Raw genomic sequence first — 24,286 nt, forward strand, 5'->3', positions numbered from 1 at the left:
TTACTTGTAAAAGGAAAATAGCTTCATATAGAAGTGGACTGTCAACAATTAAATGTCCTATACTGAGAAAAACTGAGAGGATCTCACCTCACATTTTGACATTTGTGATATTTCCTGAAAGAGGGACAAAGAAAGAACTCTGTCACTGTTCTTGAGTAAAACCGCTGCATTTAACTCTGTTGCTGATCTGACCTCTTCAAAAGATGAGACATTGAGTGCCTAGGACTATCGCTTAGTATAAAGTGCTCTGCTATGACGGCATATGGCCATGATGCAAAATGTAACGCCCTTTGAATATTCTTGCCCAAACACAGGGATGTGTGCCTATGCTTTTCATGGTCTCCACTTTGTAAGGACTTCTTCAAGCCCTTGAGCTACACTTGGTTTCTAGAGCCAGCTGGACTGGGCTGATTCTCAGACCAGACTCTTAGTTCTCATTTTGGTTCTTACACTGACCATAATTCTTACCCTAAAATTGTTCTCTTGGAGGACTTTCCATGAAAAATAATAACCTCGTTCTTAGCTTCAAAAGTAGTCTTAGGTCATCTAGGGTCATCTTCTGAAACTGGATAGTTTACAAACTAAGCAGTTTACAAACTAAGAATACTCAAAACAACAAGAGAAAATTCAGTAGAAGTCTTATTCTCTTTTCTACCCAGTATCCTCTTCTCTCTCACTCTGTTTCCCTAATAGAAAAGTGGTCAGAACTATCAATCACGAGGATCATCTGAAATCTGCCCATAACTATTCAAAAAGGATGGTCTGGGAAAATGACCCAGTGGGTAAAGAGTAGAATAGGTTGAGGATCTGACTTCAGATCCCCAGCACCCATGCAGAGACCTGGCTGAGATACATCTGTAACCCCAGAATATTGAGGGAGGAAACTGGAAGATCCCTGGGGGCTGTCTAGCGATCCAGCCTCGCCAGAATGGTAAGCTCCAGGTTCAGTGGGATTCACTGTCTCAAACGATAATGTCAAGAACCCACATACAACACTGATGCCTGACCTCTGCCCAGCCAACATGGCTATGTACATCTGCATTCACACTCCCACACCCACGCACGCACGCACACGCGAGCACATATGGATTAAAAAGTAAATAAATAATAAAGCAAGAAAAGGAAGGCTAAGTGTCCTTACTCACTGTTGAGTCTCTTAAGATTCTGTGGGAAAGAAGACGTCATTGGCTAGTAAAACAAACAGCTCTCAAGCACGCCAATGTGAATATGAGGAAAGGGAAACACACAAGGCTTGCATGACTGTCTGTCTGTCTGTCTGTCCTGCCTTCATTCAGTTAGTGGCAGACATCTATCAACAACAAAAGATGTACATATTGTATTTGTATCTCGTGCTTTAATACGGAGAACCCGGTGTTTACTTCAGGAGTTGCAGTCTGCGTCTGTGCACTTACAGCATCTTTTTTTTTGACATAAGGGGAGGTGAAATCAAACCAAACGTGCGTGTTTGGTAGCCGGCATTGCCATTTCACGTGCTGTAGCTGATAAGGAAAAACTCACTTTGGGTTTACAAAACCAACGTGGAGTGTGGTGAGGAGGATTCTTGTTTTCACTCCAGCCCTCAACCTTGTCAGCACTGAGTGTGGGTAGGGTCGTGTGAGGTCAGTCTCAGAACAGCAGTGTAACTTCAGACTGTGGACAGTTATTTGTTTAGATTTTTTTTAAGTTAAAAACACTGTGTCAGAAAAAATCCAGCAAAAATAATTGGTAATAAAAGCAAAGCAATTCTAGACTCAGAAGTCCCATGAAGTCATCTCTTCCCCTTTTGCCAGCAGAGGGTCTTTTTTAAAACATGTTTTCAGGACCCTTGCCAGACTCAGCATCAGCTGCCCCAACAATGGCGCGTCCATCATTTCACTGGCAAAACCCCATCAAGTCCGGCAAGCTGATGGTCTTTGACCTGAATTTTTCAGTAAATATAATCCCAGCACTAGAATATACCATATTTGATTTTTGTTGAATTCAGCCACTTAACAAATTTACTTTTTTGGATTTTCTGCCCCTGGAGGCAGAATTTTCATGGGCTAGTTTAAATTCTTTTAATGTGCACTATTTAAATCATCTTCATAAATCTTAGTTTAGCAAAACCAGACCTCTCTGGTGAGCTGGTCGCTGGAAATGCTCCCAAAAGGGTGTCACATACATGAGAGTTATGTTTTGTTAAAGACCCAAATAGGGTTTTTTTTTTTAGTCCTGATAAAAGTATCAACAAGAATGGCCTGTGCACGGACCGGGTCTCCAGGTTTCAGAGTACTCCAATAATCTCCTGCCTGGTTTATTTTTTTCCATTCTACCAATTTAACACACAGCACGTCCAACTGAGCCCAGCGCAGCATCATAAGGGGAAAAGCGCAGGCGGCAGTGCTCTCCCGCGTGTTTTCTGCCCTTCCTGAAGTCTGAGGGAAGTGTGGGACAGCCCTCAGGAAAGATGAGCTCATATTCAGCCTGGGAAAGCTGCAACAGTGCCCTTCCTTCTGCTCTCCATGAAATGGGCCCCGAGCAGCGTGAAATCCCTGACCGCAGGTGTGGAGAGGCGCTGTGACATAAATATCTTTGCTGCTTAGCAGTTGGAGGACGGCTGTGGGAAGATTTGTCACAAGCTTCCCTAGCCAAGGGTGACTCTCTAAAGAAATGGCCAGTTAGGTTCCATGGCTGCCAAGGCTCGAGTCCCGCTCCAACTCCCAAATAAAGGACTCAGAGCAGAGCTAGAGGAAGGTGTAGGTGAGAGCTCTGGAACGAGGAAAGAACCTTCGTGGTTGAAAGCAAGCATTTAAACTCTTCTATGCCTCCATCAACAAACGCATAGACGAAAGCTAAATGATATGTGTAGGGCAAACTATTGCCCATACCACTACACTACATAAGCTGCTATCTTAAATGCTTCCCCAAAATGGCCAAAATTAATAAGAAAATACACACACACACTGTTAAGCAATTGGCAATGGAGGGAGAAGTCTGCATAAAAATTTCCAACTGCCCTCACAACAGATGGGACACATAAATTAATGTAATAAATAGACTGTAATTGTTTATTGATCCCCCAAACTTACTTCATTTTATTTTATTGTTTTTTAGTTGTAACAACCAGCCTTACCTCAGAAGTGGAGATGCCATCTTATTTCAGTTCTTTAAACTTTATTTACTTTATTCATTTCTGTATCATTTTGGTCATTTTTTTATGAGCATAAGCAAGCTTCCATATTAGTTGTAATAAAATGAAAAGTAAATGTGCATTGAGAAGAGAGTGTATTCCAAGCATGTTTACCATTAGCACTGACATTTTGCTCTTAAGTTTTCTTGTAAATCTTCTGGTTTCGTTTTGTTCTGTTTGTTTTTATATGCTATTCCATGCGTTGTTTGATTTTAATTTTTCCCGAAATATTAAAGGTGGAGTGCCCCAGCAATTATATAACTGCTACAAGTGTAAATAGATCTTTTTTTTTCCCTTTGGTTTTTCAAGGCAGGGTTTCTCTGTATTGTTTTGGAGGCTGTCGGTACAGCCTGGCCTCGAACTCACAGAGATCCACCCGCCTCTGCCTCCCGAGTGCTGGGATTAAAGGCGTGCGCCACCACCGCCCAGCTGTGTAAATAGATCTTTAACAGGAAAAATACAAATAATAATCACGAATGTAGGGACACATTGTCTCCCTCTAGCTTTAAGCACTTAATTTCAATTCTCATACTCTTTGATCTAAAAGGAAAAAAAATATTCAGTGCTCATTTTGGTGTTTCATTCACAAAGCTATAGTTTGATTTTGTTTTTCTGGATCTTATAATCCAATTTGTGTCTATTGTTCAGCTCAGTGGAGTGAATTTGAATAGCAATCATGTGTTACAAGTTATAAAGTGAAACACATCTGAATTCTTTCAGATTTTATAAGACGACACTGAGTTTTAATGTCAAAACATTTCTCATATTTCTTAATGGAAGTAAATTTTTGTTACCAATATTGAAGGGGTTTCTATTGACTCTTTCCTGATCAATGATGAATAATAAAAATGATGTTTGAATTAAGTTGACTTATAGAAGAATCCTTTATGCTATTATTCTGATTCTCTTATAGCACTTCAGTATGATACAGAAGCATATCTTCTCCTTAGAGTTCTTCTCACATTTGAGGGTTTTTTAAATTTTTGAATACAAATTAAGTTGTTTTAAAATTTAAATGAACAAGAAAAGAGAGAGTTTAATACATGTTTAAGTAAATTGCTGGTAGAAAATAAAATTGCCATCAATTTTTTTAAGACCATGTTGAGTTACAGTAAGATCAAAATAGGGAATCATAATGTATGGCTAAGACAAGCTTTGCACGGTATCTCAGTACACGCCACACAGTACCAATTATTTCACAGCCCTGAGACTTAGCACAAAAGCCTGAATTCCAGTTGTACCAAAGGTAAGGACTGCAATTGTGCAGTCCAAGGCATTACCTCCATGGCTAGTCTCCCTTTTTCCTACTCCACCTACATTGATGTTATTTCATTGGACCAAAAACTCATCACCTCCAAAGTTGAACTACATGCTCCTCAAATACTGTTAAAGTAATTAGCATTCTTGATCTACACCAACAAAAACTACATTTCAATTGCCATAGCAATTAAGATTTTTGCTCAGATGGCCCTTGGAGGACAGCTTATGGAAACTGAAGGCAACAACTCTATCCCTTCTCCCAACCCCAAATCATGGCATTTAATGTTGCAATACTATCATTTAATTCATAGTCCCCCTTAAGTTTCTCAGATCAGAAGAAAATGATTACAAAAACCTGTGCTTAGCACTAAGGAGACTAAAGACAGGACAGCCCAACTAAGGAATTAAAGCAGGCATAGAGTATATAGGTAACAATGGTCCCTCTAGACAGACATTGTGCAGCTGGTCTCAGGATGGGACAAGTCGTATTATCAGAGCTTGGGGAGCACCCACCACTGTTCTACAGCAGTCACATAGTGCCATCCTCACAATGTACTTACGGTGTTTTTTAAAAATGAATCAAAGAAATTATTTTCAATCTAGGGTATATGCTAATGACTTATTTGAGCCTTGCTTATTTACTTATTCAGAACACTCTCTACATTACAGCTGTAATAATTAGAAACAGTTGCATGCTAATTCCTTTATGTTGATTAGCATATTATTAACCCTGGCTTCACGGTGAGTTTTGATTGGGAGCTTGTTAAGGACATCTTCACGGTATCTCAGCTATTATTCTAGGATAGAGAATTTCTCCTTTTGTTTGTTTCTAAGATCCCACAAGAGTGGCATTCACCATTGACATTGTTGAACTCGAAACTAGAATGAGAATTGAATAAAATTAAAGGAATAGGTGGCTAACTATAAATAGAAGATCATGTGTATTTGTACTCCCATGGATTTCTGGAGTTGGTCTGATGAGTATGCAAAGATAAATTCAAAGATTTTAAAAATTGTATATTGTCTGTCTAAAATGAAAGTTTGCTAATTTTATCATGTCTTAAGATGGTTTATGATTTTCTGCACTATTTTGAGATATGTTAAGGTAATATGCAATTGAATGAAATATTACTGAAGTCTTAAGGCATAAAAGATGGGCATGGAACATAAAAATAGTAATTTGTGCATGGATAAAAATTTTAAACCACGTTCAGCCTGGCCCTCATTCTTGGTGACCCCCTACCTTTCAAAAAATTATTCTTTACAGAATGAAGTTACACTTAATATCCTACTAATGCTATGTTGGTGAATTCTTAATTCACCCATATTAATTCTAATTAATTCAAAATAAAAATGTATGAAAGGTAAGAGTTAAGCAATCCACCTGTAACTGAATAATGCTAACTTAAATATAAATGCAAAATAATAACTTGATGTGTACATTTCCACTTTATTTTCTGGAGAAACTTTTCTCCAGATGCATCGAAATAGCTTTCAAGAAATTCGTGAGTTTTCTTTGATGAGAATCATCTGGGGACCTCTGGCCTCACCACCAGCAGCTCCTAAGCCAAGAATGCTTACTTCTAAGAGGCTCATGGGTGTTGCCCATGTGGCTGCCTACTCCAAGGACCTCTGGAGAGGCATTAGCATAACTAAAGAACCTATTATTCTTCTACTTGGATTTTCCACCAATCAGACATTTAGGAAGCTTAAAACCAGCCAAGGGATTTAAAGTATAGCAGGTTTTATAAGATGCTTTCCATAGCATTTGATAATCCCGTTTGTCTCTGTAGATTGAGAAGCTGTTCCCCCGGCCCCCACAAACAGAGCTAATTTCCTCAATCAGAAAAGTTAGCCAGCAGCACCTGCGTGACTAATTACCATCTGTGTTCTTTGGAACCTTGCTAAGAGTAGAGCATGTCAAAGATCTCTAATGAATTTTAAAATGTGCCACTTGTGGATGATCTTAAGCATTTTTTATGTTAAGGAAATTATAGACCTCCTGTCCAATATGATATATTAATCCACCAAAATAAATTTGAGCCAACACTTTTATATGGCAGGGCATTAAAGTTAAATTAAAAGGTGAAAGTGGTTATGTAATGAATGTAGTTTCCCACAATGAGGACAGAACACTGGTCAACCTGCTGTGTTTTCAGATAGTCTGGCAGTCAGGAAAGAAGATGTAGTCCTGATTATTTTTATTCTTAAAGCCAATAGAGTGGAAATATTTTGATTTATAAATTCAAAACCTCTGTCTGTCCGGGCTTCCTATTGGGAATCCCTTAACCTCTCTGTGTGCTTCCTTGTTTCCAGGATAGAACATGATTGTGTTGCCCTACCTCCTAATTGAAAATAATACAAAAGGAAAGAGTTCTTTCCCAAACTTAACTTTTAAAAATAAAAATCATAGTCAAAATGCCTATTAGTATACATGTGTCCAATTTGGCTAACCGACTTGCTGAGAGACCCTGCTCTAAACAGGAGCACCGATAAAGACTCTGGAAACACAGACAGTACTTGCCATGTAAAGATACAGAAATATTATTTGTGAGTCCAAGTGGAACACAAATTGAACTGTTATTTGAAACACAAAGGGGAAATTTGTGCTTTATTGTGCAGCTTCCTAGGGACTACTCAATATGAAACAGTAATTGCTGATGTGCCCCAGACCCTTGTCTACTTCCTGTTCACCCACCTATTCACTGTGCAAACACTTAACGCCTAGTGTTCTACTTTCTCAAAATTGTGTCTTGGACTTGTATTTTAATACGCATCATATAACTCCCAGATATAGGATGTTCAAACGAGAGATTAGAAGACAAATTAAAACATCCCTGATACACACCAGACAAGTGTTTTAAAATTAAATAGGACAAAATTGCAATAATCAGCACACAGCTTTTGTGGGTCTTAAGAGGCTTTATTTTGCAACAATAGGAAAGATTATGTTTATCTTTTGTTTGTTGTTTGGTTTTGATTTTTTTTGAGACAGGGTTTCTCTTTGTAGTGTTGGCTGTCCTGAGACTTGCTTTGTAGACTAGGCTAGTCTCAAACTCAGAGATCTGCCTGCCTCTGCTTCCCTGTGGTGGGATTAAAAGCATGAGTCACCACTGCGCCACCAAGATTTATGTTTATCACATGTCCAAATATTCATCCATCCACTTATGTATGTTTGCCTCCACACTTTAAAGCCCTAATTTGGCCATAATCATATGCTTGCAGCTACCAACCACACCATAGCTACAATTGAAATTGCAGGCACGAGTTTCCTGAGAAGTAAGGGAAATCATTCCTTTCTCACAACATTTAGACAAAATTGTTTAAGTGCTCTACCAGTTTCAGTCCAACAGAGACAATGCTCTCCTCCTTTAAAGCACATAGGAAGCTCATGGAACTATGTTAAATGCACTTCCAAAGCCCCTGGAGCTACACGTAACACATGACACAATTGTCTTTCTATTAAATTAACACTTAAGGAATGTCAGTCTGTCTCTTCCTGAAATAACACCCTGTTTCAATTATATGACCTGCTTAATGGATTAAAATTTTGAAAAAAAATCTTGCTTTATAGTACTTAAAGTATTATATTTAATATAATATTCAAAGTACTATTTTAAAATACTTTGTAATCTTCTTGTGACCATCCAACTAAACACACATAGACAACTCACATGCTGTAGTCTGTGGTGCTGATCCAAATGTATAAAACAACTCACACCCTAACCTTCCCCTTTATATTGTCTGAATTCAGAATCAGCGACAGTCTTCCTCACCTCTTTAGTGATGTGTTTTGGAGCAGGTGATAGGCATTCATCCTGAAAAGACAAGTGTTAGCATGATGAATTGGTAAGACGGATGTTAACTAGAATTATAATGTGTTATCTTTAGAGTCCTAGAGTCATAAACACGTCATATGGTAATTTTCTATAAAATATGAGAACCCACTATAAGAACTTCTGTTTGTTAGGTTTTTGATATCAGAATCTTGCTACTTCAAAAGGAAGTGACCACATCATCAAACTATCAGACTTAGGTTAGACACTGGGTTCTACGAGCTAATGACTGGAAACTTTTCTAGATTCCACTTCGATACTGTGGCTCAGATTTGCAAAAGTGAGATCAATTTCTAGGTTTTAGAAAGTAATCTGATCTGTAGGGTGCAGGGTGTTCTTTCATTGGTGGAGCACTTTTCTAGCAAATACACTGCCCTCTGTTTAATTCCCAGCCCTGAAAAATAAATAAATAAGTCACTAATTTAAAGAAAAATTGAAAAGGAAATCTGTTTCCCAGGACTTACTTATTTTGTTAAGCCAGCGTATGAAGTTACCCTCTGGTCTCAGACTCACTAAAGAGACACAAATGTTTTCTAAGACCCTCTGTGTGCCTGCTCCAAATGGGGGTGAATATGGATGAAGGAGAAACATCTAGAATGAGATGAGCATTTGCATTATATTGTTGGAGAGAATACTGCAAAGCGATTTTCTCAAGACCGTAAGTTGCTGAAAAGGAAATACATCAGCATCTTGATTAATAGTTTTACTTACTATATTCTGTTATATGTCAAAGGGATCAGTTCTGAGAATCAACATGATTAGCATATTCATTTAAAACATTCAGTTTAGTAGCACACAGTAATATGGCAGAGTCATCTATGTCTTCCCAGCCATCTGTCTACAAACTGAACAAAAAGGGAGGAAACTGAAAAGAGATTGATTTTTCTCTATCTTTGCTATTTTTTTCTCCTAAAAGTTTTGCCATTGACATAAGAGAGTATAACTTTTTAAAATGTTAATTATTGAGATACTTGTGGTTTTACTTAATTACATATATTTTCATAACAGCATGAGAAGGTTTATAGAAAACGAAATAAGGTGAATGAGTTGAAGCCTGGATCACAGAGGGCATACCTAATTTCTCCTGGCTATGCCTTAAATGAACTTTGTATTCTCTGTAAGCCACTGGAGTCCTTCGTGATCGTGATCTAGTTTATCTGCTCAAACATGAAAATTTGGAGTGAATTGTAGAAGTAACTACCCTTAGTTATAAAAGATAAAATACTTTACTACTATGAAATAAGTTCTTCACACTTAAAAGTTTCTGCAAATGGCCCAGTGAGACGGCTCAGCGGGTAAATGCCCTTACAGCTAAACCTGAGACCTGAGTTCTGTCCCCAGGACCTGCCTGGTAGGTATTGCTGCAATCAGCAGTCCAAGGCTAGTGTCCTTCTACCCAAATCTGTGCCCACATATGATTTCCTTACAGAATGTTCTGAGCAGTAAATCTTGAATTAGTGTGTATACAAAATGTTAAAGCTTTGTAAGTGGATGTTAACCACAAAACACAGAGCTCCTTGGTGGGGCATTCTAATGAGTTCAGGGTGGAGGTCAGAGTCCCATAAAACCATGCAAATATGCCACCTACTTATTTGTATTACAAACCTGGAATTGACAACATTTTAAAGGATTAAACTGAAGCCATTTTACATTTTAACAAGGGGCAATGTCCCAAATCTCAAATTGACTTCAACAAAAATTTTAAGTAAGACTAATAAGTAAAAATGTGAGGTAGACTGTTACTCTAATGTTTGCTGATGATGGAAATTATAAGCACCCCATTTTCACACGTAATTACTCTTTACGGAAATAAGAACTTTCAATTCTACTACAACCCCACAATTCTATTTTAGAAAGTTTATGCATACTAAAAGAATTCTTTCAGACTCACTTAGATAGATATTTTACAACATGAAATAAAAATAAATGAGAGAAAAATTGTTTAATGCACCCTAAAACATCAAATGTCAGAGTGACATTTTCTGAATCACTTTTCAACTCAAAACTACCCATGGTCACATTTTCCACTTAACATTGAACTCAGATTGTGAGATCCATCTCTATTTTAGAGATTTTTCAATTATGGAAAACATGCCATCAGAATCAAGGACAGAAATCAATGTATGAAAATAATATGTACAAATAAAGCATACACACAAAAGCAGGTGCTGGATACACACCAATGTAATGACAGATATACGTAATTACCCCTATGGTATGTTATATAGGTTTTATCTGTCATTACCAATCATTTGCAACTTGGGTCTTAAACTTCTATCTAGCATTAAGCATATGGTAAGACATAAACAAGCTCTCTTTTTCCATGATGACATTTTCCTTTCCTATAAAGTAAGCAGGTTCATATCTGATCTCCCCATTAATGGTTCTCATGAGGTACAACTGAGATCACACACGTGAAGTCCATTGCAAAATGTAATTTAAAAATGTAAAGTTTAAAGTAGTTCATAAATCAGAATGTTAGTCTTCACATGACCTCTACTCTGCCCTTTTTGGTCTCTACCTGAATAGGTCATTTACCCTTGACTTGTAAAGAGACAAATGTGAACGAGCATGGTATCTACTCTATAGAAGCACTGGGACTTTATGCTTGAAAATTCAATATATGTTGTAACAACACGATTGCCAGACATTCACACAGAATTAACAACTTGTTCTCATTGTGTGGAAATAGGATATGGCTCTTCAAAAAAAAAACTTTGTCTTGGCCACAACTAGAATAGCAAATTCTTTTATTAGGACAGAATCCCAGCTTAAACAAACAGTTCAGTTAGCAAAAAGAATGGAGATTAGATCCCCATGTTGTCAGTATCCCAGTTTTGGGGGCAAATAATTTCTCTCATGCTTACTCATTTTTTTAATGACTAAACAAGAAACTGGCTTATTGGTAAAGGTCAGGTACATTTTCATGAAAACCTCGATCTCTGAGTATATTAAAGATCATAACATCATATAAAAGATTAGACGGTAGCTTCTTGAGCAGTTATAAGAACTGGTGAGTGGCAAGTTTCAAGGACCTTAGATATCAGCTAATAAAACTCATTTTCTAGATGAAAAGTGGAGGGTTGTATTAGCTAGCCTAAGATGACATATCACACTGGACAGGAAACCTCAACAACAACTTACATTTTTACCTCTTACTCTGCCTCACTTAATGGGAAAATCTTTGTTCAGTTGAATCCAGAATGTATGTTCCCAGAATGGATCCTGTCAACTTCTCATTCTTCTCTTCTTGATCCCTCTGTGCTTCATTTTCCTTGTTTGTAAGATGGATGTTAACAGGACCTACCACACCCTTTGCTGTGGAAATTAAATGGAGTTGTAAATCCAAAGTGCTTAAACATTAAGCATCAATAATATAAGCTACTATTATTTCTACCATTATTATTGTTGTTGTTTTCTAAATCATATCCTCAATGTCAATTATTATCTTAGTTCTATGAGAGTTTTAAAGACTTTCTATGTCTCTGACTGTTTATGGGGCCTCTCTCTGAATTATTAGCTCTTATAAAGGTTACATTCCTATTCTAAAAGAAAAAATGGAGTAGGCCCAGTGTCTGATATTAAGTGTGTACTACATGCCACATGCCTTCTTTACTTATTATTGTTACACATATATGGCTTTCTTATTCTGACCTCTATAGAACTAACACAGGGAACCTTCCTTCAACTAAAGAAAACAGTGCAAGTCAATATAGTTCATAATCTCACCTCTTCTGTTTTAAAAGCCATTTCTGATTTCATGAAAATTATGATACAAAGCACATGAAAATAAAACTGGTTGCAATCCCACCACCTGAAGGAGCTCTAATATCATTTTCACAGCCCTACTGTGAAATGCTATGATATTCTCTCTCTCTCTCTCTTTCTTTCTCTCTCTCTCCTTTGCTTTTTCTGCCCTCTACCTTCGACTCTTCCACCCTATCTTCCTAGCTCTCTTTCTTTTTCTGATCAAAGCACCAATAGATACGTTGATGTAGGGGAAATGTGTTGCATGAGCCAAACGTCTTTCTTCATAAATGGGGTACAGTAACATTTCGTACCTTTGGTATAATTGCATAAGAAGAGTAGACCACACCTTGCAATAGACTCACATTTAGGACCATCACCCTTCTACTGATCTCTTTTGATATAATAGGCATTATCTTTCAGGAAATATTGAGTCTTGTTTAAATGTAAAGGCATTTCTGTAGAAGTGATTTAAATAGTCCCTTCAAAGATTTTAAGGAAGGACATAATTTCTAAGTAGAATTTCAAAGTGTGCCATTGGGGGCTGAGGAAATGGCTGAAGTGATCAAGTACAAGAATGGGTTCTTGAGACAGTGACCCAGTTCAGGCATGGCAGAAGGCACTGGAAATCCCACTGCCAAGGAGCTGGACACAGGTAGGCCCCTTGGCTTGCAACACAGCCAGCTGAGCCTACCTGGCATTTTCCAGGCCAGAAACAGTAATAGACCTTGTCTCAAACAACTATGTGTGTGGGGGTGGGGGGTGAGAGGCCTCCTAAGGAACAACACCTAGACTTTTACCTCTGGCCTCCAGAAACATGCCATTGGTTTTGTTTTCTGATTTTGAAATAAACCATGAGACTAGGGGTTTTATGTTTCTGTCATGGGTGGTTGATTATCAGTGCATTAGTGGGTGGGTAGATGGCACAGCAAACTTTACAGTGAGATTCGCTGTTCCTTTTAAATACCAAATTTGCTATGTACACAGAGCTCCTTGAAAAACATTCTTCTGTTGTGAGATGGCACACTGTAACTGAACTGCAATTAACCTGATGACATGACAGTGAACCTCCACAGTGTTTAACAAAGTGTTAATTAATGGCAAGACGAGGAAATCACTCATAATGCCTTTTTATACTTGAAAATTCCTTTTAAGTTATGAATTTGTTTGAATGGTATCCTGCCCTTGTGCCTTTCTGATATTTTAACATTTATTTTGCCAGTGTTTGTTTAAGTTGAATCTAAATTTATAACCCATGTAGACTATGTGAAAGCATTTTGCTGGCTCTGTTTTCCACAGATGGATCATGATGCAGACATGAGCCTTACTACTCATTCTTTAATAAAACAGCTTGGTCACTAGAACTAAAAGTTCCATTGCAATACGGAAATTGACTATGAAACGATTGCTTTAGATGAAAGTCTCTCAGGTCAGAATTTCAAATATTAGCTGTTTGGATCATGGGAGGAAACAACTGATATGGTGAAAATTATCCTTCTCACCATATTTTATATTTAGAGGTCCAACTTGACCATCCATGCCTGTGTCATTAATCGCATTTAATCTCTCAGTGTGTTAAGGCAATCCGGTTAATTTCACAAAATCCTTGGAAGTATTTAACCAATCAGTCAAAAAAAAAGATATTTTCAAGTGGTTTAAATTTCTGGAAAATGGGTCATTAAATAATAGCAAGAAAAAGAAAGTTTTGGTTGATCCCAAGTTTCTCATTCAGACAATTTATAGATAATTTGAACAAGTCTCTGGTGTGGAAAATACAAGAGTGAGGAAGAAAATAGAAATTCTGCTTATTACCATGGTGGTGTGAGGAAGACAATTTATTTATTGTTTATTTTAGATTTTTAATTTAAATTAGAAACAAGCTTGCTTTACAAATCAATCCCAGCTCCCTCTCCCTCCCTCTTCCCCTGTCCACCCACCCCTTCCCCCTTTTACTTCCCAGGGAAGGTGAGGTCCTCCATGGGGGAATCTCCAAAGTCTGTCATATCATCCCAGGCAGGGCCTAGCCCCCTCCCCCATGTGTCCAAGCTGAGAGAGCATCCCTCCATGTGGAATGGGTTAAAGTCCATTTGTATGTCAGGGATAAATACTGATCTACTACCTGAGGCCCCATAAGATTGCCAAGACCTCCTCACTGACACCCACGTCCGGGGGGGTGAGGAAGACAATTTAAAAACTCACAGATTTATGTTTCTTTCATTTTGTTAGCATACAAAAAGGCATCATTATAAATAATAACAACAATTACACTTAAATGATGAGGAGAGGTGCCAGACATACACAGATATATTAAATATCAATTATCTGAGTGGGGCTATCATACAATAAAACTATCAGGATATGTGGCATGTATGAAAAAATGACAAAGGTGGCTTAGTTAATAAGTTTCCTACATACTCCAAAGCCTATTTCTCTAGACTTGTTTCCAACATCCGAGGAGCTATGCTCCAGCTAAATTAGACTCTTCAACTTAATAGTCTTCAATTAGCCTCTTTCTCATCTCCACATCTTGTTCTTATTTTCTCTTCCTAGGAGATCTCTTCACAGTTCTATTTAGAATTCCTATTATATTTCAAAATATAAGCCTTACTCTGGCCCTCTTACCTGAATCTGTATTTTCACTGTGTTGATGAATGTTTAACCCAGTCTACATTTTAGTTATCATTCACATCATAGTTTATGATATGTATCGACTCCTGAACTCTCCCAAGTGCTCAACTCCACCACGTGAACTGTGCCTCACCCAGCACACCCACATTCCCCGTAATGCCTTAGCATACAAGCATTTTTCTAATTTACTGAGTGGATTGGAAAACAATCAGTCCTAATGAATAATAGAATAAAAGGTGGCAAGAAAATATGTCGTGTATGCATCATTGGTCTTATGTATATGTCAACTGTTATACTTAGCCTTATAGATCAGTAATAAAAATTACTGAAATTGTCAGAGTGAAAATAAATTTTAATGGGCTAATTTGAACATCTGATAAACATTCTACTGGGTATTGTATTTTGTTTCCTATTGTTTGTTTTATGGTATAGTACACATGGTTTGCTGAGCTTGAGAAATAATAGTAAATTATACTAACTTTAAAGTTAGTCTCCAAGTTGTACCTATATACTGCTTGATACTCTAAAATACATTTCATGACCTGATTTTCTTATTCATACATATTTCATTTGGCTCCCCCCACATATGTTCAAATATATATCTTTCCTTCTTTCTTATAACATGTATTAAACTGTTTCATTCAACTTAACCTTTAAAAGCCAGAAGATCTCATTTTAGCTGACAGCAAATGTTAATAGATAAAATCAGAATTTTAAGGACAACAGTCTGGTTAACAGAAGGGACAATGAAACATGTACCTGCAAGTATGCCACAGGTACAATGTTCTTGTTTCCATGTGTGATTTATATTTAATGTGTCTAGAGAGGGAATAATGTAAAGATCAGAGCTGTGTTTTTTTTTAATCTTTGTTGCTTTTCTATTGTTTTCTAGGAAAAGGGGGCACCTTCGCAAGCCGAGGCCGAGGTTCCAGTTGATGAACCGCTTCACCCTGGTGTTCCTGCTTCTGATCGTAAGTGCAGACAATTCTTCTGTGCCGTGTTAACGAGTGTGCAGAGCAGGGAGGAGTGTCTGAGTGTGGGTGAACTGACAACTGCAAGGAAGCCAAAATCGCGTTTCTTCAAACTGTCACTTTCCCGCATATTCTGTTGACAAGTCTTTCCTCTGAACTTTTGCTCGCTTTAATTATTGTCATGGTTTATCTAGACAATTGAATTTCATTTGTTTGGAAAAGTTAGTAATAATTTGAGTCATCTCCATATTACAGAAAGTTGAGAATTTTCCTGGATAAGTTTTTTTGTGTGTGTGTTTTCGTAATGCAGACTTGAATCGTGGCTTCTGGGTTTTTCTATACTAAGCCTGATATATTTCTGATCAAAACTTAGAATCATTGGTACTTGAGGGACCACTGGCACTCTGTAATTCTTCTGCAGCTTTTTAAATCAGGTTCATATGACAGAACTCCATGTTGCTCAATTCATAGACATTTAGCCTGCTAGAAGTGTAATTTCTTGAGACAGCGCCACAAACATCTGTTTGTATCAACACCCCACCACATCACCTTCAGTCTTATGCAAAAGGGAGATTAGCAAATGAGAGTTGTCTGAATCCTTGCTCTGTTACCACCTTGAACAGCATTTGAAGCTGGATCACAGCTGTCAGTAAATCTCATGCTCTGTACCCAAACAAGGATTGAAATGGGTTCCAGGACATCGTTTATCCATTCTTTACCATGCAAAGTGGCAGGTTTGCAAGTCCACCTAAACTTCTTCACCTGCATAAGTAAAGAAAGAAAATTCCAGTCTTTGAGTAAATATGAATCTAATTTGAAAGGGAATTTTTGTTATTATTTGACTACTTAGTTGTGCTCCCCCAAAAATCAGGACACCAAGCAGGCATCTGATCATAATAGGAAAATGGGGTTAATACACTAGAGCACTGTATCTGCTCCTCAGTTGTTTTGAAAAGTATAACTAAAAAAAATCACAAGTAATCGTGACATACACACTCAGCGCTAAGGATGGTGACTTGGAAATCTTCTTAATTATGCTAATTTCTACCCTTAGCTAATATTCTTTCTTATAATTGTTGTTTTAATTGTTCTAATTTACGGGCTCCAATGGGACCACTTAATATGTTACAATAAGTAATAATCAATATAAGTTTTTAACACTTCCCTCTCATTAAATGTTTAAGAAACTCAATAAATACATACTTTTGTGAACAATTGTGCCTGACACAGTCACAAGCAATGATGCCTTCAGCAAAGTGGCATGCATCCAGGGAGCTGGAAACAAGAAGAAGGGGACTGTTTTGAAATTCTAGACTAAACAGACTCTAACTGTTACAATATTTCTAGACACCACTGGTAACCCCAAAAGACAGATGGTCTCATAACCAAGTAGGAGTTACCTTAGTCTGTAGTCATTTTGCTTAAGGTTATTTGCTTCTGTCATTCGTGCTCAGCAAGAACTAAACCATCTAGACTGTATACTCCATGAGGGCAGAAACCATGCTACCAAGTTCACTGTTGAGTTTTCAGAACCTACAACAGGGTCTGGCATATGGAAATATTTTGAGTATTTATTGCATAAAAAGACTGTGACGCCTCATCTGCTGACTGCTGCTGTGGCAGCTTGGTTGTCATATGTGTGATGTCACTTTCTACAGTCTTCCAGAATGACATAACATGTATGGCTACTAAACTGCTACATGGAACAACAATTAAGATGTAGGGACGTAGGTAGGTATGTAGGTAGGTAGGTAGGTCAGTTGGTCGGTTGGTTTTGAAGCATCCATGTAACATGCTCATGTTTCACTGATACCTTTATAAGCATGGCATCAAGTATTTGTTGAATCGCTCATAGCATTGCACAATACTTAAAATTAGTAGAATCCCTTCGTATCTTCCATATTGCTTGATTGTCTCATGAGATCACTTCTGGGTTTATTTTTCCTTTTTACTGTTAAAAATAATACTATGTCATTAACAATTTTACTTGCATGGAATTTTTATAAGAGTTTAACAATGTGAAAATTATATATGTGTGTTGTTTTAAGCTGAACTAATTTCATGATTAGAAATATATTATATATTTCTATCTGCATTTTCATGTCTCTATCTGCCTATCTATCCATCCATCCATCTGTAAATGGAATACCCCAAGTTGCATGTGATTTTTAGGAAGAAAGTCATTGAGAGATTCAGGAACCACTGAGAACATCCCATCTTCAATGTTCAAGCAAGGACCAGACCAGGAACAGGCCTAGAATGCTGTGACTCAACTGACAACAGAGGTTCTGATTTTTCATTCTTTCAGTGTTGAAACAATCTCTAATGAGCCAAGCTCCAAACCAAGTTCACTGGGGTTTGTTTCAATATTGCAAGAATGGTAAGTATGAAACTACTCCATTCAGCTGAACCATACTTATTCTCACATGCTATCCCAACGTGTACTGATGTGACAATGTGTCAAACCTAATAAAGATGCCACTGAAAACACAGGTGTAGAGTTTTTCTATTTAGCATCTATAACACATAATATTCCCCCCAGGCTCCCACGAATTTCCAATTAATACAAGAACATTTCTTAAGGAGCTGCTAAACATTTAAGTACAGAATTCAGAATGTGGCTTTGGAAAGATCCATACCTAAGAAAAATAATCCCTAATGTCTAAAATTTCTAGTATAAAATACATATCCATATATATATGAAATTCTAGCTTCTAATTTTAATTAGAAGACAATGAGAAGATGTCCACAATTAAAAATTTCAAGTGATGCCCCAAATGGTTTCTAAAATATATATGCTATGAATTTCTCTCCTGCAAGGGACTGTAAATCTTCCCTTCTGTGATGGTCCTGTCATATTTGGATTTTTAAAATACACTCACATCTATTCATACAAATGTGAGAAAATTAGATACAAAAACAAAAAGCGAAAGTGAGGACTCTCTTAAACTGAACAAAACATATTCTAATTCCTCCTCGTAGGATATCTGAGCGTGCCCTGATGGGAGGTCACTGTTCTCAGTGTCTGGCGTCAGGAACATGGGTAGTGCTTGTGTGTCTAGACTGTAAGCTCCCTGAGGGCAGGATTCACACCCGTTTGCTTCAGCACTGAATCCTCAGTAATGGTTGGCTTGTCAGTCTCAGTAGATAGTCACACACATACACATGTGTACAAACACACAACTTATAGGAGGCTAAGACCTATGACAGTGATTAAGTGGAAAAAATGTCCACTTGTTCTGAAACCTGATGTACCAGTATAGATATTTAAGAACTACATTTGCTTTTCTCACTGAAAATGAATTACTATGTGTAGGTAAAGTGCTAATGGAAGGAATTTGAAGGTCTTAAAGTCAGTTATTTTGTTTATTCTGAGGGATAAATGAGGCAAATCTTGGCAGAGCATATAATCCACACCTGAGCAAAACTTAACCGAAAATATTCACTAAAGAAGCATATTTATTCCACAGTTTCTATTTTTAATATGTGAGCCATGATTCTTAAGATTTTCAAAGAGGGAAAGTTGGCTTAATAATGGAGATGTCTTGAAAATCAGATTATTTGCTTTGCTTACGTATAAACTTTCCAAACACAATAATATTGAAACAGTAGGAGATGATCAAGATGTGTGTGTGAGTGTGTATGATTGCTCTACATTCTCAATAGCAAATGGATATTGGTTCAAAAATATAAATGGATAGAATTTGAATGTGAAGTGTAATGCATTTTAGCATAGAAAATTTTATGTGAAATTCTGCATGAAAGTTGCTTATAAAATGAAAAAGAAAGGTTTTCATACTTTTAAAATCATCACATTTATTTATGTGCTAATTTATGATCTCCTTTGTAAGTAATGATTTTATCTTTTACACAGAGCCCAACTCCAGTTCTTCAGGCTCCTACCAACTACAGTGAGCCCACCCCTAACTACAGTGAACCCACCCCCAACTACAGTGAACCCACCCCTAACTACAGTGAACCCACCCCTAATCACGATTCATTCCTGTACCTGGTTGGACGCAAGAAACTGCTGGACGCCCAGTACAAATGCTATGACCGAATTCAGGAGCTGCCCCCATATGAGGGAGAAGGTAAGAAAATTCATGTGAACCTATGTGTGAAACATCACTGAAGAGTGTTTATTCCTAAGGCACGCAGTGGGGAATAGCTGGAATGGAATACACAGAAGCACATTATAGTGTGCTTGTGCATTTTGTGCAGCAGATATGATGATTTCACCCTACTTCATCTAACATCATTTTGGCTGGCATTTGCCCTTCTGACAAAATTACCACAATAACTCAGCATTCACACCTAATAAGTAGGAACAATGCAGGACTGAATGATGGCAGGGAAACAGAAAGTGATGAGCAGAGAATCTGCCTGAGGCAGAACCTGGGCAACCCTGTCTGGTTTGGATTAATTAGGCGTACCTTTCCTTTGATGTCACTTCATTGACAACCTCTGCTATTCCTTCTCTCTTGCTACCCCACCCCCCAGTTCCATGGGGAATAAGAGGAGGAAATAAGTTGCATTGTTAATCTATGTCCTCCTTTAGAGTAATCTTTGTAACAGCCCAAATATTTTCAGGGCTAAGCGTAGTCTACTTGCTATAGAAGACCCAGGGAAAAATAAAATGGAAGCATGTTTGACAGCCAAGCTCTAACACAGCCTTTTGAATTCTTTTCTGTGTCTGTGAAACACTTGAAAAGATTCGATTAAGACTTTAGTATAACCTTGAACATTCTAGGACAAAGCTGCATAGCAAGGGGGAAAATGATTAAATATACTCTATTATACTAAAAAATAAAAAGTGTGCTTTAAGTAATAACTTAACAAATATTTATTAGATGCATCACACTGATAGCTTTATTAAGTTAGAAAATATCCTCATCTCCATGTAAATTTATTTTACATTTTTGAGGAATTACTTTCTGTCATAAATTTTGATAAATAATGTCTTCACTGAATTTTCTTTCAAACCGTTATGCGGTAAATGGTAGTAGAATGTGCCTCACCTTACATATTACAATTTACATTCAACTTCTTGGTTGAATACTTTTTAAAAGGTAAGATTTTTATACGTAAAAGCTTAAAACATACCTCAGAGCCCATTTGATTGATTTCTGAGCAACACTTTAGATTTCCTCCACTTTAAATAAATGGACCAAAATACAGTGTTTGGAGCTACTTGTTTTATGGGAAGCCCAGCTTCAGAACTTCTTACAAAGCAAAACAAGAGCCCTGCCTGTCATCCAATGAGATATTTTCCCATAGAAAAGCTGAAGTCATTTTAAAGTTTATTTCCAAAATTGATGAGAATGGCTCATTTGAAATATGATTAGTCTAGACTGAAGTAGTAGGACCGGCCCTCTGAGAACTTCATATAAACAGTCTTTTAGTTAAATCACATCTTCTGATATGAATTCCTTTCTAAATTCCCAGGCGCCTATTGCAACCGTACCTGGGATGGATGGCTGTGCTGGGATGACACTCCGGCTGGAGTAACTGCCTATCAGCATTGCCCAGACTACTTTCCAGACTTTGACACAACCGGTAAGGTCTTTAGTTTCATTTTATGTCTTAGTTATGAAGGAAGGTATATAAAGAAAAGGCTCTGTACGGTGCCCTAACTCTGAGCTGCCTTCCTGTAAACTGGAACCAAAATGCTGCCTGATGAGAGTCCTTCAGGCTCTTATTATCTCTGCCCAACAAATGATGCTTCATTTATCTTGGTCCACAATTTTGTTTAAGGTGACATGACTGGAACAAAAAAAAAAAAAGCTGTTCTGCAATTGAGGTTAGTAGCAATGGGCTCTTGCCAAAGTAGCTATAAATATAGACTTAAATGCAAGGTTTTGATAAGCAAAGTGGAGATTTCCAGTCATGATCCATCTTTTCAGTCTAGTTTTTAGATGGAGCCATATTAGCTAAGAGACAAATTCACTTCTAAAGAAAAGCACATTTTCAGTATGTCTGTCCTCAACACATTTCAATTCTTTGTTGTTGTTGTTGTCTGGTTTTGTTTTTTGAGACAGGGTTTCTCTGTATTGCTTTGGAGGCTGTCCTGGAACTCACTCTGGAGACTAGGGTGGCCTCAAACTCACAGAGATCCTCCTGCCTCCGCCTCCCTAGTGCTGGGATTAAAGGCGTGTGCCACCAACACCCGGCTCACATTTCAATTCTTTATGACTTTATTGATGACATAGGGCCACATCTTTAGTAGCACAAAAATGTCCCAATGAAATGTTAGGGGTTTCACTTTTGAAGAAGTGCTTAGTAAAAGACATATGGGGCTAGGCTGAGGACCCTCAGTCAGAAAGTTTGTGAAAGCAGGAATATGTGAGTTTGTTCCCCAACACCCACGTTAAAATCCGGGCACAGACGCACACTTTTAAATCCTAATGCTGGGAAGGCAGAGGCACAAGTATCCATCCAGGTTGTCCAAATTGGTGAGCTCCAGCTTCATTGGGAGATCCTGTCTCAAAGGATAAGTTGGAGAACAATTGGGGAAAATCCCTAAGACATCTACCTCTGACCTCTATACACACTGCATGCACACACACAGGAACATATATACATACATATACCACACAAAATCAAATAGTGAAAGAATGAACTCAGTATTGGGACCCTAAAGAGACTGTAGTGCACAAGAATAAGCCACAGTGTAAACAGGAACATTTACCAAGGAGGCATATGAGGTCCTACACTTGGACTCACTATCACATTAAATGTCCAAGTAACAAGATGGTCTGTGTTATCTCTATATTCATGTTCTGCAGTGTGATTCCCTGTTAGGAATAGCTTATAAGCTTTAGGCTATTACATTCCTTCTTGGGATTTGAGATACTAATGCACCACCATTCTGTTCTATTAACAGAAAAGGTTTCAAAGTACTGTGATGAAAATGGAGAATGGTTTAAACACCCTGACAGCAATCGAACCTGGTCCAACTATACTCTGTGTAATGCTTTCACTTCTGAGAAACTAAATGTAAGTTCTACTTAAAATTTCAGTATTATATGAGAGTGCCATTGTTCGTACATGGAAAGGAATGTAAAACTGAAATATCTGCTACCAAAACCCACAAAACAAGCAAGAAAACAAACAAAAGGCCAGCAGATTTCTATGTACAGAAATAGGGCTTCTGAAGAACACAATAGCATTTCCCTTCTTGTTGGTACTCAGTATCAGTACTTTTGCTTGAATGTAGAATCAGGCCAATTACAGCAAAGACAATACTGTACACAGAGAAGATGTTTTCTTCTGGTGCCAGGAATTAGGCAGCATCTTAAGGAACTCACTTCTTTCTTCTCCTGAGAGAGTGCCAGAACCTTCGATTTTCAGAAAGCAACAAGCTAAAGTTACATTCTCTTAACACACATGTTAAATACGATCTTAACTTTACTATTCGGTATGGCAGAGCTTCCCATTAACCCAATGATATAGTGAGGACAATTCAGACAATTTTTAGAGTTGTTAACTCTGATTTGTTAATACTCATGCCTCACAGGCTGTGAAATTCTTTTAATAATAACTTTGCTTAAAAGCATTTATTTAAATTCATTGAGGAGAGAAAAAGATACTATTTTGTCTTTAGCTACATTAAAAATCTGAAAATATTACTCAATCTACCTTTACCCTTGAGAGCTGGGAGAAATAACATCAATATTTAACTATAAACAGAATCTTTGAAGGATTCTGCTAGCTACAACATGGATCAGCCACTTCCATCAAAGAAAGGCCTATGCATTAAGTAACTCCTGAGTCAGAAACTAAAAGCACTCATGCTTTGTTTTGCTGTTGAAAAGTCCAGAAGCATATGATTTCCTTTATTAAAACTGAGACACATATCACAATGAAACCAAAGTAAATAAAGACCAGTTCACTAGTGGGCCACCTTCAAGATCAGATGAGGTCACCAAAGCCTGTGGCCCCTTTACAAATTGCTTAGCTATTCCATGCCATATATATATATGTATATATATATATATATGTCTATATCCTAATGTAGAACTAGCCACTTAATGAAGTCTGATGAAAGTGATGTGGTTGTGTAAGGAATTTCATGGGCGTGTGCTAATTAGAGTCATATAGAAAAGTATAACTATGTTAGTTAGAGTGTGAGGAGCAATGCGAATTAAATAAATTACTCTCAGTGTCGCTATGTTTGGCCTCCTCAAACACTATGGCTACATGTAAAAAAGCAATGGTTGTGAGAAGAAATACTTTCCTTCAGGCACCAGACATGGAAAAATAAACCATAATGTTATGAATTTACTAAGGAAGATACTCTTTCAAGTCAACTAACATAACAGCAGGAGAACAGAAATGAGTTAATTGTAGTTATATAAAGAATAGAAATAGCAAATTGCTTTCAAGGAGAATGTTGTCTTCTTCAGCCAAGGAAATACTAATGGGAATTTTCATTTAAATTGATATGTAAAGGTACATCTCCTTGAATATTGAGTTAAATGTGGAAAAACTACACCAATCTCTCTAATCTCTGAGTTGTTCTAAGTGTCAAGGGCCTGAAGAATCTGGAAAGATTTTTTTCATCTACACTTAAGTAAATTAGATATACCTATTGCTGATAACAGTACCCCAGGACTTAAAATCTACCTAGATTGCTTACTAAGCTTAGGGATAATAGCTTTCATTTAAAATCACTT

The 24,286-nt window shown here is 37.4% G+C and overlaps 1 protein-coding gene across 2 annotated transcripts in view; it reads left to right on the top strand.

Moving 5' to 3' along the window:
• Calcr (calcitonin receptor) overlaps positions 1 to 24,286 on the top strand; it is a 73,315-nt gene that overhangs the window by 21,152 nt on the left and 27,877 nt on the right. For both annotated transcript variants that reach the window (XM_021234611.2, XM_021234612.2), the window contains exons 3-6: positions 15,533 to 15,611; positions 19,486 to 19,702; positions 21,057 to 21,167; positions 22,495 to 22,607. In XM_021234611.2, coding sequence (XP_021090270.1) covers positions 15,533 to 15,611; positions 19,486 to 19,702; positions 21,057 to 21,167; positions 22,495 to 22,607 — 520 coding nt within the window. The remainder of the gene's footprint in view (positions 1 to 15,532; positions 15,612 to 19,485; positions 19,703 to 21,056; positions 21,168 to 22,494; positions 22,608 to 24,286) is intronic.

Source organism: Mesocricetus auratus, unplaced genomic scaffold (genome assembly GCF_017639785.1).
Source record: "Mesocricetus auratus isolate SY011 unplaced genomic scaffold, BCM_Maur_2.0 Super-Scaffold_100019, whole genome shotgun sequence".
NCBI lineage: Eukaryota > Metazoa > Chordata > Mammalia > Rodentia > Cricetidae > Mesocricetus > Mesocricetus auratus.